This window comes from Hylobates moloch, unplaced genomic scaffold, assembly GCF_009828535.3.
Source record: "Hylobates moloch isolate HMO894 unplaced genomic scaffold, HMol_V3 SCAFFOLD_11, whole genome shotgun sequence".
NCBI lineage: Eukaryota > Metazoa > Chordata > Mammalia > Primates > Hylobatidae > Hylobates > Hylobates moloch.
Genome location: NW_026652286.1, coordinates 99,636,534 through 99,655,409, shown reverse-complemented (window position 1 = coordinate 99,655,409; position 18,876 = coordinate 99,636,534). Strand labels below are relative to the sequence as shown.

At 46.6% G+C, this 18,876-nt stretch overlaps 1 protein-coding gene across 7 annotated transcripts in view; it reads left to right on the top strand.

Annotated features, from left to right (window-relative positions):
- Nucleotides 1-18,876, top strand: part of KIRREL3 (kirre like nephrin family adhesion molecule 3) — a 581,063-nt gene that overhangs the window by 1,575 nt on the left and 560,612 nt on the right. For 6 of the 7 annotated variants that reach the window (XM_032167866.2, XM_032167865.2, XM_058446270.1 and 3 more), the window contains exon 2: nucleotides 921-1,334. In XM_032167866.2, coding sequence (XP_032023757.1) covers nucleotides 1,280-1,334 — 55 coding nt within the window. In that variant the 5' untranslated portion in view covers nucleotides 921-1,279. Of the gene's footprint in view, nucleotides 1-711; nucleotides 1,335-18,876 lie in introns of those variants that run through there. The other variant, XM_058446268.1, reaches the window with a different exon arrangement.

The following is an 18,876-nucleotide window of genomic DNA, read 5'->3' as shown; positions in this document are numbered from 1 at the left end:
ATGAGCTTCTGAAGGCATGGTCTGTGCCTATTATTTGGCTTCCCTCCATGGCCTGCTTATACCAAGCATGCCTAAATGTCTATTAAGTAAATAGACCCAGATAAATTCATGTTGATATCCTGGAGGAAATCGAGTTGGATTTGAGTGTGGAGTGTGAATTTCATGACAGGTAAAAGACTTGAAGATCCTTAGGAGGCAAGTGCCTATGACCTTGGCCTCTCCTTCGCAATTGGACTCACTGCACCTCTTGGAGAAAAGACAGGCTCAGAGTGATGGAGCGCTCATTAGAGGAGAGGCTCTGAATGCAAAGACAGGCTGCTCCCCTGTCCTCGTTAGGAAATGCACAAACCAGGATAATGATAATAAATGGGTGTGTGTCACAAACCTACTTGCCTTCCCTTTAGTTCCTGCATTTTGTCTTCCAGGAGGAGTGCAAAGCAAACTAAGATCCAAATGTTCAGGGTTTATTACCTACCCCCCCACCCACCCACCCACCCACAGGAAACTCTCAGAAATGCAAAGCATGCTTATCTCTCCTCCAACTCCGAGCCTCCCGCTGCACACATTGGCCAAGTCCTTCCGAGGGAAAGATGCACACCCCCCCTTCCTAGTTCCCTTTCAGCCCAGTTTCCAGTTCCTGTGCAAAGGCAGGGCATGCATGTTTTTGTGCACATGCATACGTATAGTCATCCTTAACTTCACTGTTAAACAGGACATCGTGTGGACAAAAAGTCACAGCTCCGCTCCAAGCTCAAGATGCCTTTTGGTCAATAATGGTGACAAAAGCTGAATTTTTCCCTATTGAGGGAAAAGAAAGAACATAGCCTTTTCCCCCACTGTCCGTTTTGCATAGATCTCCTTTTTCCGAGTGTTTCCTCTTTAATTATGACCTGTCTCCCCTCCCTCTCCCCTCGCCTCAGCTTCAGTGAAAGGAGTCCTTCTGTCACTCGTCACTAGCTCGCTCACTGTGGGAGGAGCCCGCCTGAGGAAGCCGTGTGCCTGGGATGCCAAGAGCCAGAGAATGGATCCGCTCCGAGTGGGGACATTGCTGACAATCCCGGCTTCCCGAGGCGGCTAAAAACAGGCAGTTTGCGTTGGCCGACTGCAGATCCCCAGAGGCACAAAGAGACCGAAGCCACCCGGAGGGACCCACGGGCGGACAGATGGTAGGCGCGAACCCGAGAGGACCGGCGGAGGCTGAGCACCGAGAGCCGCCAAGGAAGAGAAACTAACTGCACACCCAAGTTACCCCGCCGGCTTTCCTTCGCTACGCCAAGGAATGAAACCTTTCCAGCTCGATCTGCTCTTCGTCTGCTTCTTCCTTTTCAGTCAAGGTAGGACCCCCGCGCTGCCGGAGTTGGAAGAAAGTCGGCTGGGTTGTCAGGGCGCGGGAGGCTGTGGGCAGGAATGTGGGCAGGCTTCGGGAACTCGGACTGATGGATGCGTCTCTCGGTGCCGGGCTGAGATGCCCTGGCATTGCCTCTTTGCCTTTCCGAATGCAACAAAATGGTACTGTTTATTTTCCTTTGGAAAGAAGGGGTATGGAAGGGGAGGGGAATGACTTTCTCCTCTCACTTGTCAATATCCAGCTCAAACTCTCCAATGCAGATGAGTTCTTTATGCTTCTGGTATGTTAATTAGGTAGTATCTCTGTGGTTATGCCACTCTGAACTTCTGGGCACCTCCTCTCCTTCAGACCCAGGCCAGGGAAGGAGACGGCAGGGAGGGAGAGCTTGGTTTAGGTGGATATTTCGGCTTGAATAGGGTCTGACTTGCACAAGTGTATTCAAAAGCGAATGTGTGTGGTTTGCACCGTTGAAAAGGGGGTTGCAATTACAGAATGTATTGTGGGGGGTAATTTGCAGTGGTTGGGAAAAGCTTGTAAAGAGTTTCATTGAACGTCATCGAGTTCCCTAAATTAGGCTGAATTCTGAATCCTGCACAGCACTGAATTCAGGGTATAAAATGAAATTTCGCCCATGGTGCTGATTGTTTTCTTTCTGCAGCCTAGCAGGGGCAGAGAAGCAGGTGGACTCTCCAGAAAGAACTTTGCCACCTCTAGGCTCCTTGCCACTGGGAGCCCTGGGGCTGGTAGTGGTGCAGGAAGGAGAGGGAAATTCTGGAGAGGGAATGTGAGTGCCTAGTTAGCCAAAGGCATCAAAAGTCACCTGTGGAATTGAGTTTGAAGGGGCAAGTGCATGGGCTCCTTCCCACTCTTTTGGAATGCCAATGTACCTCTGCCATCTGAGGCTTCATTTGTGCCAGCCAACACAGCTCTTAGAGGTGCAAGACTCTCAGAAAAAATCCACAACAGAGCACGTCCATCTGTTGATTAAATGAAGGGTAAAAGTTTTCGAGAAAGCAAAGCACCGCCATGGGTGGCTGGCTTTGCAAGCAAACAGCATGTCTTCTGTTTCTCCCCTGTCGGGGAGAAGCCAAATATAAGCAAAAACCTGGCTTCCTTCTTCTGCTCTTCCAACAGTACTTGTGGTCACTGCAGATTTTCTCCTCATCTGTGCAATTCAAACTTTGCTTCTGGCCCTCCTGATGAAACCGAAGGGGTTCCTTCTTCATATTTGTATGTGCATACTAATGCCTGTGTATAATGACAATGTGTGTACACATACACACACACACACACACACTCACTCACTCATGTATTCATATGGTTGTGTGCTTCTCACCAGGGCTCCCTACAGCAGCAGGAAGATAAATTGCCTTCCCCAGAGTTTCAGGCTGAATGAATAAGAACTATCTCAGAACACTGGTATAGAGAGAGGTTCAGTTATATTACCATTTTGTAAGATTACTCTCTTTCTTGGATGTGTATGTGCTTGCTTATGAGTGCGTGCACACACACACACACACACACACACACACTCATTCTTCTTTGCTTCTTACCAGTTCACTCAGGAAGTTTTGATATAGAACCCCTGAGAAGGAGGGAATCTTCCAACCAACCCCCCATAAACACACGAACTCACATTTGCATGGGACCAGTGTATGCTTTAATCAGCCTTTTGTGTATTTAGAAGCTTGATCTGTGATACTTATGTAGATTGGCATAAGAAGGCTATAGGTGTCAAAGTACCTCCCTGGCTGTCTGAATCATTACAGTGTACATCTTCTGTTGTGCTTATTTCTTTCTTGGTCTGGAGCTGTTTCTTGACTGCTTCATGTGAATCTTTAAATATTTACCTGTGGAGGTTAAATGCTGTGTTTTATCTACCCCGAGTCCTGAGAGCGCTAGGAAGAAACCATAACATCATGCAGTTCTTAATGCCTTGTGCTCCTGGAGTGTTCTGAGCTTGGCCGTCACTGTCCACCTTACCAAATGGTAGATACCTGGTCCAGAGGCTGGAAAACAGGTCTAAACCAAGATTAGGAGACCCAAGTGGACATGGCTGGTCAGATACCCTGCATCCCTGTACATATTGTGCTTCTTGAATAGACAGTGTCCGACTACGGGAATTAAGGGGTCGAGCCATCAAGTGGGAAGGCGTTTTATGGACTTCGCTGCAATGTGATATGGTTATCTTTTGCCTTGATCTGTGGAAATTTGTTTATGTGGATGTTGTTTTGAGCATGATGAATTCCCCAGAGGATTCTATTTGACCATCTTCACATATATGCTTAGCTCATATACTGTGCCCCACCCCTACCCAGTGTCATGCATTCATCAACTTATTGGATAGAACGTGTCCATGTCTAACAGGTCCTGGGAGGTCTAGCCCACATGGCTCTAAATGGCTTCCACTGTGATCCCCCGGAATGAGGCCTGAGGTTACACCCCCACCTGGCACCCTCACACAGCCACCTGCTTGACCCCTACCTCCTGCATGCTGGGATGCCTCTCCCAGGAAATGCAAAGAGACTCAGGGGATGGCCTTTCCCTCAGAGACAACAAATGTCCAGGGTTGTTTTTAGCGCCTTATCTGGCACTCCGATGATATGGCCATCTGCTGTCCAACACATCTCACAGTGGGAATCTGCATGGCACTTAGGAGTTTCTGCGAACATGATTCCCAGGCTCCATGCTCCCGGTATCTTGGTCCCCGTGCAGAAAGAGTGCTCCAAGCAGTGCTCTCAAGATACAAATAAACTCTTAAAGTCCGTTCTAGCCATCCTTTTCTTCCTAATTTGTCAAATGTTTATTTACCTTTACTTTTTTTTATAACCCTTCAGAGAGACAGAGAACAGAAATCAATGTATAATTAATATCAGTAATATGGTGGGTCCCTATTCTTTGAAAGTTTGGGCTTTTCATGTAGATTGAGATCAAGTATTTCTTTATCTTTCTTAAGGTGGCAGTAGTAAGGCTAAATAACATTCCTCCCGATTCCACCCCTGCCAGCGTCCCCAGGCCTGGCTCCCAACAAGGGAATGGAGAGCTGCCAGTGTGTACTGCTTGTGGGCTTCTCCCTTGCTGGGGATGCCTCTTCCCTCAGCTGTCAGGACGGTCATGCTTTGTTCAGAGAGGGATAATGTCACAGCACAATTTGCCTCCTGCTGAGAATAGGCATGTTCTGCCCCGGGTGAAAAAATAATCGATTCTCTTGTCATCCATAAACGTAGAACTTGCTATATTTTTTCCTCCTTATCATTTCATTTCACCTACAACTATTTCCTTCCATGCCCTCCTTAAGCTTCAAGCCCCATCCCATCCAGCCTGCACATGCACAGCTTAGGTAGCTTGGAGGGAATAAGGTCCTAGAGGACTGATGACTCCCTGCCTCCAGGGTGATCTCTGATCTCCACTTCGGAGACAGGGGAGACAGACAGGGGAGCCACAGTGGCAAGAACTTGGCGCCTTCTACTCCAGACACTCGCTCTTAAGAAAGGTGGTCTCTTCCCCACTCTCTGGCATTTTGCTCTGGCATTCCTAGAGCGCCCTGTCCTGCCTTGTGATTCTGCGATTCTGAAGGTTCTAATTCTGCTGAACCCAGATCTTTTGGCTTTGCATGCGCACTGTAGTGTATTGGGGTAAAAGTGAAAACTTGCATTTACCTGTTAATGGCATCCCTGAGCTAAGCATGCATTTGAGGTACCATCTCCCTATTGGGAAGAATCTAAGCAGCCCACTTGCTCTCCTGCCTGGCTGGAAACACCAAAAGGGGCTGTCAGCGGCTGTCAGAGGGCAGAGGGTCATGGTGATCTGAATCTCCTAGGGAATAGAAAGGCATCTAGTAGACAGAAGGGTAAAACAGAGTGAGCGGAGGGAGCCAGCCAGGGTGAAGGGAGCCATGGAGATGACAAGAAGCATGGAAAAGGAGGAGGCACTTCAAGAGGCTTGAACTAGCAAGGAGTTCCCTTGGGAGGGGCAAGGTTGGGAAGGCATCGGAAGAGAGCCTGAACACATCAGAGGTGGCCTAAAGAATGGAGGGATCATAGGGGGTACAGGCAGAGAAGGAATCAGCAAACAAAGTGGGGAGTGAACAGCAACTTTGGAAACACACTCACTCAGAAATGTCATAAAACAAAAGATGAGGGAAGTAATGTGTGTTTCTCCCTCCTACCAGAACCCCAAGTGAGATGACGTCTTGTCTAGAGGAAGAAGAATCAGTTCTTTTGTGCCAGAAGGCCAATGCACAGCTGCCAAGGGTGTGGGAACACTTCTTTAACAAATCTTCGGGTGGGGGAACTGGGGCATGTCTGTTGGAAATGGGAGTGGTTGCGTGTCTGTGTCCCAGTAGGGAGTCCTCAGTTGCCAGCCAGACCTATTGAGGATGGAAAAGAAACTCCCTAGGGGGAGGACGGGTGGGGTGGGGTCAAGGCCTTCACATTGCTCCAAGAGGATACCATGGGGTCCCCCTCTTGGGTGTACAGAGGAGGATTTGGCTTGGAACAGCAGCAGCAAGCCAGGCATGGTACCAAGGAGCAGCCCTGCCTGGTGTGTGCCTGTGTTGGTGGAAGCCAGGGCCAGCAGGAGATGGGGTGGAGCAGGAGATTAGGCCTGAAGATGCAATTTTTCTTTTTTGTTCAGCCCAGTGGGGGTGACTTAGGCAGCATTATATTGCAGACCCAAAAAAGCACATGAATAATCCAGAGCGAATTGAAGAGATTTCAATAGCAAAATAATAACAATACTAATGATACCTTTGATTTACAGAATACTTTTCTTCCAAGGAGATAAAAAGATAAACTGTTTTGGAAACATGGATGAGGAAAAGAAAATTGCCCATAATGGAGGAGCGTGGAGGAGGGCCAAAAGCACTGGTTTTCTGGTCTCAATATAGATGGAGGATGCTAAGGGGGCTAGAGGGGCATAGGCATTATTTTGCAGCTACAATCCTTATCCTTGTAAGTTGCTGAGATGACCTTAGGTGAAAAAACAGTGCAGGCGTTTTTTATTGGGGTCCATCAAGAAACAGGCACTGAACTCATCTTGTGCCTGGGAAGAGGGGTGTTCTAATTCATCAGTGGAGAAGGTCCGTAAGATCATGAGCATGCTGGAATGCACACTTGAACTCCCCCCACCACAGTGATCTTGACTTTAATGGCGGTGCTTGCAGCAGAGTGATTGGAGCTCCAGTCTTGCCTCAAGGCCAGCAGACATCCCAGCACTCTCGGAGCAGGGTCGGTGGGAGCAGCTGCTCTGGGGGCTAACTGTTCCCTTGGATTTCATATCCCATCACAGCTATTCATAAGGGAGTGAGCAGCAAAGCCAGCCAGTATATTGCGCCCAGGTTGTAATCGCTTCATCCTGTATTCCAAGTAGAGTGGGATTTTATTTCCGGTTAGAGGAATGATGTGAGAATCGACTGCATCGAGACACAGTACTGTTCCATACGTCACTGCATGTCATTTTCTTTTCCCAAGAGAAAGTCATAATTTACCCAGTTAGAAGTGCATGTCAAGTAAGGATATAGATAGCTTATAGATCATCAGAATACTTCTCTCATGGTCGGGGAAGGGATGCTATGTCCTGCCTTCTGCCAAAGCTTTATTATGAAGCATGGAAGGGCTTCAGTCCTCTCAGAAAGCACACGGTGCCATAGAGCCAGGGTCACAAGAGGGTGGGGGATCTTCTCCCCCATTGAACCTCCCCCTACTGCATGTTAACTTTCATTCACTCATAGCTCCTAACCCACTGAAGGAACTAGGATCATTATGCTTTTTAATTCTTTTTCTCCTCTCCCAGTGGTAAAAATGAGTATTCTGGCTGTACACTTCTAGAAGTTGGTAAATGTCAATATTGGATAAGTGTTTCCTTTATATCACTGCAATTTAGCATAAGCTGCTTGGAAACAAATGTCTTCCGTAAGCATACAATGTTTCAGTGAGTACACAGTCAACACCACTATGAACATTAAATAAATGTCAGCTATTCTTTGGCATACTTGGTAACAAGTTAAAGCCATGGAAATAGTGGCCAGCATAGATGAATCTGCTCTGTGTGGCGCTGTTCTGTTGGGGCATGAAGGGTAGAAAGAGGAAGTCATCCTTCTTCTCCTTGGAAATAACTGCAAAGGGAGCAGCCAAACATAGACACCTGCCTGCATCCCCTGGACAGGTTTTTCCTGGCATCTGGAAGCCTTCCCATGCCCTCCTGACCCTACTGAACACATAGACACACACACACATGCACACACCACTTAATATTAAATCAGTGTGATATCTCCAGAACTGGTAACGAATTAGCCACTTTCCTCAAATGGGAGCTACATTCTCACTCTACTCTTTGCCTGTCTTCATAGGCAAAGCAAAGTAGATTTATCTGAGGCTGATTTTTTTTTTTTTGATAATTGAAACTAAAACTGCAATGGATGGCCTATGTATGTCAGTATCAGAAAAGATGTGCGCATATCATGCTGAATTATATAGATGGTCTGCTCACTTGGCCTTTATTCACTGGATGGTTGTTGCAAGTTCAGATTCTTTTTAACTCATGCCTGGACAACTGGAATTTGAAATCTGAGGCCAAGAGTTACAGCAATAACAAACAAACATCACTGTCACTATTCCACATTTTCCCCCAGGGGCTCCACATAGCCTAGTGTCTCAGTGGGTGAAATATACTGCTCCTTCCTTTGCGATCAAATACCACTTTATGACACTAAGGCTCAGCCCTTGGCCACTCAGCCAGCACTCACTGTGGGCCTCCTATGCTATAGGCACTGTGCTGGGGCTTTTGATGCAAAGATAATGAAGACCATGTTTCTGCCCCAGAGCTCTTACTCTGGTTGGGGAGCAGACACTTTGATTAAGGTTACAATATGATGGGTTCGGAGCTGTCAGAGTGTTCTGAAAACAGGTGGATCAGCAAAGGCATCAGAAAAGGTTGCACAGAGGAGATGACATCATGCTTGATATTATAGGATGCTCAAGAGTTCTCTAAATGAAGCATGAAAAGTGATTTCCAGTCTCTTACATACCTTACAGTGTATGCAAATACACGAAGGCAGAACAGAATGTGATATGTTCAGAAGCCATGGGCAGTATGATGGCTAGAGTGCTACTGTGTTAGGGAAGTGGGAGAGGAAGCTTGGGAAGGGAAGAGTCAACTTGTGAATGGCCATGGGTACCATTATACATCTTTTGAGGATGGATTGAGAGAATTAAGTAAATACCTGAGAAACATTGCTAGTAGCCTATGGGTTTGTGGTCCTCTCTACATCATGGGTTTAGGGATCAACATGTTATTTTTACTTCTTTGTATTTTTGTGTTTCACATGGGGCTAAAAATGTAAACTTGAATGGAAATATACTTTTTAATCTTTCTTTCTAGCTGATGGATGAAGTGAGCAAGAGAATAAGTATGGGGGGAATTGACCTTAATGGTTAGTCCACATTCCAGAGAGGAGGCACAGAAGGATGGTGGGTAGATGAATGCCAGAGTGATGTGTTAGCTAAAGAATGTGGAAGAGAAGAAAAAAGATCATGGAAACACACAGAGGCAGGACTGCTGGCTGCACACTGGACTTGAGCAGACAGGGTGCATTGAGGAATGGGATTTGCCAGTTTGTGGGTCCCCTTGGCTAGTCAGAGACGCAGGCAGCCTAACATTGAAGATGAGTGCTAACCAGAAGGGGAAACAGCACTGGAGCAGGTAAGCACAAAAACCTAGGGACATTTTGCTGATGATGTCTTTCTTGTTCTCAAGAGGAAGCTAAGTTATACTGGCTTTAGGGAAACCAAGGTTACAAGTTAAATGATTCTACTCAGAAGATGTTGGAAATGTTTTACAAGGCTCTGGCACTGGGTACCCTTTCATTTAAGAGTAGAGAATGTCATCAGATCTACCTGTATGTTCCACACTTTGGTCTCTGTTCTCTTCAGGAACTGGTGGAGGCTAGCAGGACAAGCTCAATGGTGAAGCAAAACCCCGATTGTTCAGCAAGAAATAGACAGTGTTATTTCCATGACTGCGGATATGAAAGTCTCATGTCTAAGGCTGGCCCACTGAACAGTCTCTCATTGCTGAGAGTGTTCTGACTCACAGTGGAATTCAGGCCATCAGGAATGTAGGAGTCAATTCCTAAGAAATGGGTTAGAGAGTAGACTAGATGACGTCTAAAATCTCTCCAACTGTAAGATTCTCTGAATATTATCTCTTAGCAACAATCTATTTATTTTGGATGACACATTTCTAGGGGGTAGGTGATGCATTCTATTTGCTCTTTGCCAGCAAATTTTCTTGTAGGTGCCTGGAAAATTCTTTTGGTTGTCGAGGGTGTTGTTAGTCGTGGCAGTAATTATGTTCTTATGATGATGATGGTGATGATAACTAGCATTTGTATAAAGCTTCATAAGTTGCAGAGTGGCTTTCACAAGCACTACCTCATTTCATCAGCAGAAGTAATGAGAAGTGGGCATTATTGCTGTCATACCCCCAGAGAGGTTACTTTGCTTGACTAAAGTCATTTTCAGTCTGGTTCACTTATTCATGTGCCTTGATGCTCCTCAAGATGCTGGTACATCCACCTGTTCCACATCAACACTAAAAAATGCAGGAGAGTATCCTAAGCTATGGTGTCATAAGACAGGTCATAGTCTTATAATTTGTGGCAATCCCCAGTCTCTAGGCCTGGAAAAGGATTTTAGGGAGTTTCCTATGAAAATCATGGAACCAAATCCCAGGTCTGGCCTTCGAACAAGGATGCAGCATTGTAGCTCAATTTTTTTTATTCCAGGCTCTTTCTGAGTCAGTTTTTTTGTCTTTCTGGCATTCAGCTTTACCTCGGGGCACAAAGTTTCCAGAGGAAATAACAGGCCAGGCTTTTGGGCTGAAGAGTAATTAAGGACATAATGCTTGAGTAGCTCCTTTTGTGGCTGTTCTGACAAATAATAATAATAATAAAAAAAAAAGGAAGGAAGCAAAGGCAGGGACTTTGCTTCTCTTAATTGGTTTATTAAAATCCAAGTCTTTTATCACCCCTGGTGTCTAGCACACTATTGGGCACATAGAAGGCTGTGAATAAGTGTGGAAATATTGGAATGGAATGAGGGGTAATGAGAGGAGAAGCCAGCAGTGCTTGTAACATCAGCACATGCGGAGATGCTGAGAGGGCCCCTGGCAGGAGGCAGAAGAAGAACCTGACTAAGTGAAGTGTGGACGTGCCCTGCAGGAAGTTGTTCCTTTCTGGAAGGCTTTGAATGCCCTTTGGGTCACCAGAGACAACGCCAAGAGAAACATCCTCTGCCAAGCCACCCACTGCTCAGCTTCGACAGGAAACCATCGGGTCCTTCTGTTCTTTAACGCATGTCAGTGCCCATTTCTGTCAGTCACCTGCAAATGTCACAGGTGACGGCTCTGGTGCAGTGTGACAGTCCACCTGTCACCCTTGGCAATGCTGGGAGCAATGACAGCTTCAGAGTAACACTGGGGCCCGGTTGAATCATTGCACAGGAAGCTTAGCACGTTCATCCGGGAGTGGCAGGAGGAGTGATTCCCACCCTTCCCTGCCTCACTGACCTTGTGGCAAAGAAAGCAAAACCACCACTTAATCCCTCAGTGGTTGCGTTCCCTAAATCCTAGGACCTGCACTTTTCCTGCGTCTTGCTAGAGGACGCTGGGGTCCACCCCACATTCACAAGGAGTTCTGTTTCTTCAGGGAGATGCCCTCTGAAGCCTTTTTCTTACATAGGAAGCTGCACCTGAGTGAGGGGCAACTGCGGAGGCAGAGAGGAGCTGTTCTTTTGAAGCCGCACCAAGAGCTGGGGCACTATTTTGGGCCCTGACGCCAGGTGAAGGCTGCAGTGCCTCAGTCAGCCTGATGGTGGCAGCAGCAGCGCTTGCAAAGCCCTGAGCCCGCCCAGAGCGAGCGGAGCGGGGAGGTCCCTTAGGACTGGGAAGGTGAAAACCTAGTGGCTGCCGGGAGCTGGGAAGGGACAGCAGGGATAGGTGGGCTCTCCTGCTCGCCTCTGGGTGGTGAGGGCAACCTTACAGATGGCGGCAGCTCTCGCAGGAGGCGGGTTCCTCTCTCCTGATTCTGCAGGGTGTGAAGGTGGAGTGTTTGGGGGGATCTGGATGAAGGGTGGCAACAGCTAAGGGGGTACAATTGCAAATGCTCAGAGGGGCTTGAGAGAGCTTCCAAGAGAGGGAGTGAGAAAACTCAGCCCACCGCATGGGTTTCCCTGCCACAGGAATGATGTTTCTCTCCTGTATGTGAAGGTGAGTCCTCCCCAGCAGGGGGACTGCCAGCCCAGAGCCCCTACCTCTCCCTAGAGCCGCCTCCAGGCCTGTGCCCACTGCCCCGCTCCAGGCGTTTTCCCTTCCACAAGAAGTGATTCCACCCTTCCAGGGTCAGGGAGCCAATATTTTGCTGTCATTCCTGCAAATGCTGAAAAAACAAAACAAACAGATGCTAAAATGAGGCTGCATTATTCCTAATCTCCTGGGCAGGCTGTGGAGGTGCTACTCTGTTTTCACCTCTGGATGGAATTACTCGTTTCCAACGACACCATTAGAAAAAACCACCACGGGCCATGGCTGTTTGAACATCCTTCCAGGCAAGATAACTGGATCCTGGCCGCAGGCCCTGGAAACACTGGCCTTCATGCTGCAGGAGAGACACCAGGGGAACCCTGTTGGCCCTAAGACTTCATCATGCCTTTCTTTACCTCCAAGGGGATGGCGGCTCGCCTTTTTTGCCACTTGATAATTATGACGAGATGTGTCTGAGATCCCAGAGGTGACCCATAGGCAGCGTGAACTAAGATAGCGGGAATCGAATGAAGGAAAGATGCGGCCACCACTGGAACAATCCACTCCCTTGTCTTGTCTGCAGCCTGAGTGGTTGGTAGAGCTGGCGGTTTATGTTACCTTTGGCCTTTCATTCGGTTTTGGTTGCTGGAGGGATTTTCTACGAGGTGTGCTGAGACCCGAGCAGCTTCCCTCACCTGATTCACCATCAGAGTCCCTTGCTGCTCTCTCTGCATCAGGGTGAGCTGCCACTGCCCCCTTTGTCCCCACAGTGCCAGCCTTTCTGGGCAGTGCAGTTGGGCTGAAGGCAGGATTGCTGTCTTCATTTTATTGATAGTTCTACTAGCAAATGCCAGGTGACTTCTTCAGCGTCTCTTGTAGAAAAGAAAACTTTTTGCATAAGTTTTGCAAAACCTTATTTCAAACTGCAGAGTTGGTGCTACAAGGGTAGAAGAGGAAATATAGAGCTGCATAGTTTGAGAATTTACTGAAAAGGATAGGGACTGAGCTCCTCCTCACATTAAAAGATGTTATACCAACGAGGTGTGTGACCTTGGCCCTGCTGCCCCCGACCCCTTGATTTGGCCACTTTTTCCCTTTCTCCTTTACCAAGAGCTGTGTTAGCGTTTTGGGATCCCTTAATAGAAAGCTGAACTGGAGAGGGAGGAGAGTGGTGAGAAAAAAATCAAAACCTGTAATGGTTTCAGTGTGCTGGCCTCAGCACGTTTCTCTACCCTCGAAGCCTTGTGATTGCTTAATGGGGGCCAGCCACGGGGAGATGGTACCGATGCCTATGACCAGGTCCTCTGCTGAGCTTTGCATGCATTCCCTTATTACATCCCCTAGCAATCTAATAAAAGTAGGGATCCTTAGACCCATTTGCTGATGAAAACTACTGAGGCTTAGACAGATTCGGTAACTTGCCTGAAGGTCGTTCGACTGGAGAGTCACAGACCTGCCAATCAAACACCCGCGTGCAGACCTCTTAAAGCCCTTGCTGCCACTCCGTTCCGGAGCCGCCTCCAGGCCTGTGCCCAGCTGTGCCCTTGACATGGCTGTCGAGGCACCAGTATTTCTGAAATTCTGTTTTCTGAAATTCTTCAGGAAGGATTTCAGAAATACTGGTGCCTCGACAGCTGTGTGACTATCAGCAAGCCACAGAAACCCCCGCCGTGGCCGGTGGGTCCCCTCCTTCGTAGCTTATAGGATTTGGGAAAGAGAGCTGATAAAAATGGAAGAAAACCTCTTCCCCCAAACAGAAGCTGAGAAAGCATTTGAGAAGATTTCTTCCATGGCTAGCGACTGCTCTCTGCCTCCACAACCCACTTCCAGTGTAGCTTAACATTTTGAAAGCCAAATGCTGATTTCTTAAGAAGAATTCATCACGACCTAACTTCCCTTCAGGGGATTAAAAAATAAATAAATAAATCCCATTCTGCTTAGGGAGGGTTTAGCCTTGTGATAGCTGTGTGCTGGAAGAATGGAGCTACTCTACATAAAAAGACGTTCCAGGACTTCAGAACCCTCCTTTTTTGTCAAGTCTAGAATAGTAAAAATATCAGGGGATTATGTGTTTCTGAAATGATTGATAATGGTCATTGGGAGAAATAAAAAGACTTTGTAGGAGAGCCTGAGTGTCATACAGCCTATGATTCTTTTCACTTTGGCCTTGGCTGGTACAACTTACCTTGTGTCAGAAATCATTTCAGAAGATGGCACGTATCTACCCAGGCCATGCTTAAAATTGTAATATTGGTTTAAGATAGACACTTATGATAAACTAGCAAAACACGAAAGTTCTTTGAAGTTTTCAAAGCTCCTTTAATCGAATCAGAGCAATACGGAGGAGGAATGCAAGGAAGATAGATCTCTGCATAGAATACTTCAAATGCCTCCTTTTTACTTCAGTGGGACATGCCATCATATCAACAGAGCTTTGGCAGCTGATGCCAGGGCTCCAATTCCATATCAATGCCCCTTTCTCTGGGCATGAGCTTTGCTTTGGGTGTTCTCTTTATCAGATTAGGGCAGAGGTTTTTGCAGAGAGAAATCCATACTTTACAGGTGAAAACAGCTGAATACTGGAACTGGTCAGAAGCAAGACATACCAACCAGAAAATCTGAACACTAACCTCTCCTGTTTGTCTGTGAAAATAACAGGAAATCTACCTTTCACTCTTATTACCAACAGATATTCTAAGATCCATACCATTGAATTCATGCCAAGGAAAATTTGAAAATACATAGACGGTTGTATTTTTTAGTTAAATTGTCTTAGTCTTGTTCATTGTTGACTTTATGCATACTATAGACTCTGCTAGATTTGCTCACTCACAATTACAATGGAAAAGGAATCTTTGTGGGTCAGTGTATCTCCCTAATTCTAGGTGTGGACTCCCTTTGTGTGTTCCTGACAAGTAATTATCTCACATATCAAGGAAGTATTAGGGTCTTTCTACGGTTCCTGGGTTATTTGAGATCGTAGATTCTCTATCACGGTAGTTCTTCAAGTGTGGTCTGCAGGTCAACTTGGAGATTGTTAGAAATCCCCATTTTTGGACCCCAGCCCAGACCTTCTACATCAGAAGAGCTTTGACCCAGCAGCCTGTGTTATATCAAGCCCACCAGCTGCTCCTGAGGCCTGCTCAGCTTTGAGCACAGGTGCCATCAAGACTGAGTCTTGCTTGCCTTACAGTGTCCCCTCATTTTCATCTCCATGTGGACACTGCTGATAGTAAGTCTACAAGGGAGTTGAAAGTCACTTTCTAACCAGAGAATTTAAGGTGATTCATGTGAGCTGCCTCTCATGTTTTCATGTCACATCAGGAATCAGGATCTGTCCTAAGCATAGGAAGCCAAACTTCCGATAAGGTCATACCTATGATGTGGAACACAGCAGCTATGCCAATCCGTCACTGACATCATTGCCTTCCTCTTACAACTGGAAAGAAATCAAGAGTGCTTCCTTTCAGCATGGCTTTCATCCCTGTCCCACCCCAGTGGAACCCAGGGAAGCAATGTCATAATCTATGTTGACAGGGAAGAATGTCTCTAAGAGTAGCCATAGATTTTATTCTACCTGCACTTTAGAAAGTTGATTTTAAAGTCAATGCTGTACACCAGAGATGCTCTTGTCCATAAAGGATAGATTTTCTGTTTTGTCAGTGAAGAGATTCAGAATGTATATAATAATGCACCCCGAGAATTCTTGCTCTGTAATTTTAAAAAAATATTCAAGGTCACTACCACCACAAGTATTGATATTCACTTCATTGTGAACTGGGATCTGCTAGCTGCTTATTGTCATTTTTCAATTCATAAAAAAAAAATGCTCTCATCACTAGGCATCTGGGCCTCTTTTTTCAACCCAAATCACCAATGGGAAACCAAATGCATGAGCTGATGAACCTATTAACCGAGAGGGGCTTGGGGGGAGCCAGCCACAGATTTAAAGGCCCCCTCATCCCACAGTGGATGCCGTGTACACCCTGTGTGCATCCCCAGATGGCTGAGTACTGTAGTGATGGCAGAGGAAGGGGGAGAGGCACAGGTGGTGGATTGTACGGGCCAGAGAGGAGAGACAGAGAAACAGAAAGACTAAGTGAGCTGGCGTGTGTGTGAGACACTTAATTTAGGCTTCAGGAGATCACAAGGCTATATAGTGTCCAGAAACAACAGCTTTAACTCTCTCCCACCCAGTAGGGGGTCATGAAGGCACATGCCTTATACTCAAGGTTTTGAAGTGTCCATTCATCATTGAACTATGTCAGTAGCTCCGCCATGACAATAACCAACTCATGAGCTTTGCACAGAGTTCGCTATCTTCTCGTGGGTGTATGTTCCTTTGACAGCATCCCAACACCTTCAGGACAAAGATTTTCAGAATGAAAGTCTCCCCACCCTCTCATATGCCCCTTTACTCCAAACGCACGGAGCCGCTGACATTGTCCGAATGTGCTCTGCTCCCTCATGCCTTCTGTCCCTCTGGAGTGGCCGTCTCCTCTTCCCCAGGTTAGTCTAGATAACTTCTACCCTAAGGACTCAGCTCCTTTTGCCTCCTGGTGGAAGTTTCCTTGACCTCCCTCCCCACAATCGAATTTAAATGCCCTTCCTTCCTTCTTCCACAGCACCCCAGGAAGAATTTTGTGGCTCTTACTACGATGTATCCACATGGAGTGTTTCTGGTCTGCCTTCCCTTCCATATTGTGAGCTTCCTGGAAGCCAGGGCTGGGTCCTTCTCACCTCCATTTACTGTGCAGTGGCTCTGTTGGACTTGGGCGCAGAGTCAGATACAATCAGTATTTCTTACACGAGAAGAGAGCATAACGTGTCAGGGATTCTGGACAACTCCTACCTTTCTGTGCCCAGCATTTCACTTGCCAACCCATGAAAGTGTTTTATCAGAGAATGTGCTCTATATATCATTATTATTGCCTTTTACAACTCGAGTACCTATGAGCACCGAGTCTTCCTTGGGGAAAAGGTGGTAATAATTTAATCCTTCCTTGCATGTATATAGTATTTTATAGTTCCAGAACACTTTCACATTAATTATGGTCTTCCTCCCTGAATCAACTCTTACCCTCCCTTTAAAAAGTAAGGAAAATAAGGCCAGGTTATTTTAAGTGGCCTCTCTAAAGTCATACAGGCAGTGGGTGGGAAAGCTAAAATGAAAACCCAGGAGTTCAACTGCAAGCCCAGGGTTCTTCCATCTCCCTCCTCCAGGTCTCCTCCCTGGGTTCCTGCCCCCAAAGAGCATGTGCTTAGAGGCTTCTTGGCAGAGGATGCTCCTGGGGCCACTTCCTGCATGCTCACATGGAGCTTGGTAGGGTGAGTACCTCAATGAGAGGCAGGAGAGCAATTTGTGCGGGGAGCTTGGATAAAGTTCCTGATAAAAAGTGATGATTGATTCCAACTACGGCACAAGGGTCTCTGTGCAGAGGCTAGAGGAAAACTGGTCTTGACTGAGGCCATCTCTTGTAAATGAGGCATAACAAAGAGAACATAATAACTCCGTTATAGTAAGAACTTAGCGCCTGGCAGCAGCCAGTAAGAATGGCCTGGAAGCTTTTCCCAGGGCAACCTTTTACTGGGTCCATTGGCTGCGACCCCCCTGCACTGCATCTGCCGTGAAGTGTCCGTCTGCCCCCCTGTCAGTCAAGGAAGACCTGCTCGAAGGCATAGAGCACTCATCACAACTTCTCATCCTCCAAGCACGTGACACAAGCCCTAGACCAGAGGCTAGACAGGCTACAGGCTCTGCCACTTGCCTGGTGCATGGCCTTGTATGGAAGAGGGAAGGAGCCTTTTTCTCCTCCTTGATTCATGAAGTTGTTGCGAATCTCCAGAGAGGATACCTTTTCGTGAGGGCTTTGAAACTCTATAAAGGGCACTATTCAGAGGTGAAGTACTCGCCGTCCTCTGGGTCAGTGTCTCCAGATGTGCTGAGCTGGTGCCCAAGGTCAGAATAGATCTGGTTGGCATCCACAGTCTCTTTTCAAGACAAGGTGCCATGTGGCTTTCTGGGCATGCAAGTTTTCTCAATGGGGCTCATGGGAAGAATTAACCTCTAATGCCATAAAAGGCATCCATTTTATGCAATGAATTAAATTATTTCCTATGCATCTAAAATGATACTAGATATGTACTATTCTTGGGAGAAGTAAAAATAGTTAATCATATTACTCTTGGCGTTCTCTGGTTCAGAGGAGGAACCTCAGTTGAGAAAGGCTATGTATGGAGTGTATTTGTTTCCCATTGCTGCTGTTAACCTGTTACCACAGACTTAGTGGCTTAAAACAACACAAATGTACTATCTTAGCTTCAGGAGGTCAGAGGTCTAGTATGGATCTCATGGGCTGGCAGCCAGGTGCTGCAGGGCTGTTTCTTTCTGGAGGCTATAGGGAAAATCAATTTCCTGGCCTTTTCTGGCTTCTAGAGGCAGAGCGCCTACACTCCTTGGCTCATGGCTCATGGCTCCTTCCTGCCTTCACTCCAACCTCTTGCTTACATCTTCACCTCACCTACTCCTGACTCTGATCTTCCTGCTTCTCTCTCATAAGGAACCAAGTGATCATATCAGACCACAGAGGATAATTTAGGAAAATCTCCCTCTTTCAAGACCTTAACTTAATCATATCTGCAAAATCCCTTTTGTCCTATAAAGGGATTAGGACATGGGCATCTTTGGCAGCCATTATTCTGTCTACCACAAGAACCAAAGGCAGAAGTTAGATGAGCCCTCCCTTTCAGAAGAAAATATAGGCTTTCCTATCCTACCTTTCTGTGTAAGAAATCTGTGCCTCAGCCTCACTACTTGTAAGTTAGAGAAAATGACCTTCCCCCATGTATATCTACTGGGATTATCAAATAACAGGTACTTAGTACAAAATGGTTATTACAATATCATACTATGACTTGGCACAAATTATGCTTACATAAGCAATGGAGTTACTACTAGATGCAACTATCATTGGGTCCCATGGGGGAGAGATTAGGGGGCGCATCTATTAGATGCTGTAGTTAAACCTCACTAAATGATTCTTCATGGCAATTTACTTTGGCTTTATTAGTCTAGAGTGTGAGAACTCTCCTTCAAAATACTATACACCCTGACCTCCTCCTGTCTTTGGAGTAATTGAAATGAAATAGAGATGAGCAACAACAACAGTGTGAAAGAAAGGATGAACGGGCCCTCCGTTTGTCCATGTTTGATTTGCTGCAGGTTAGGA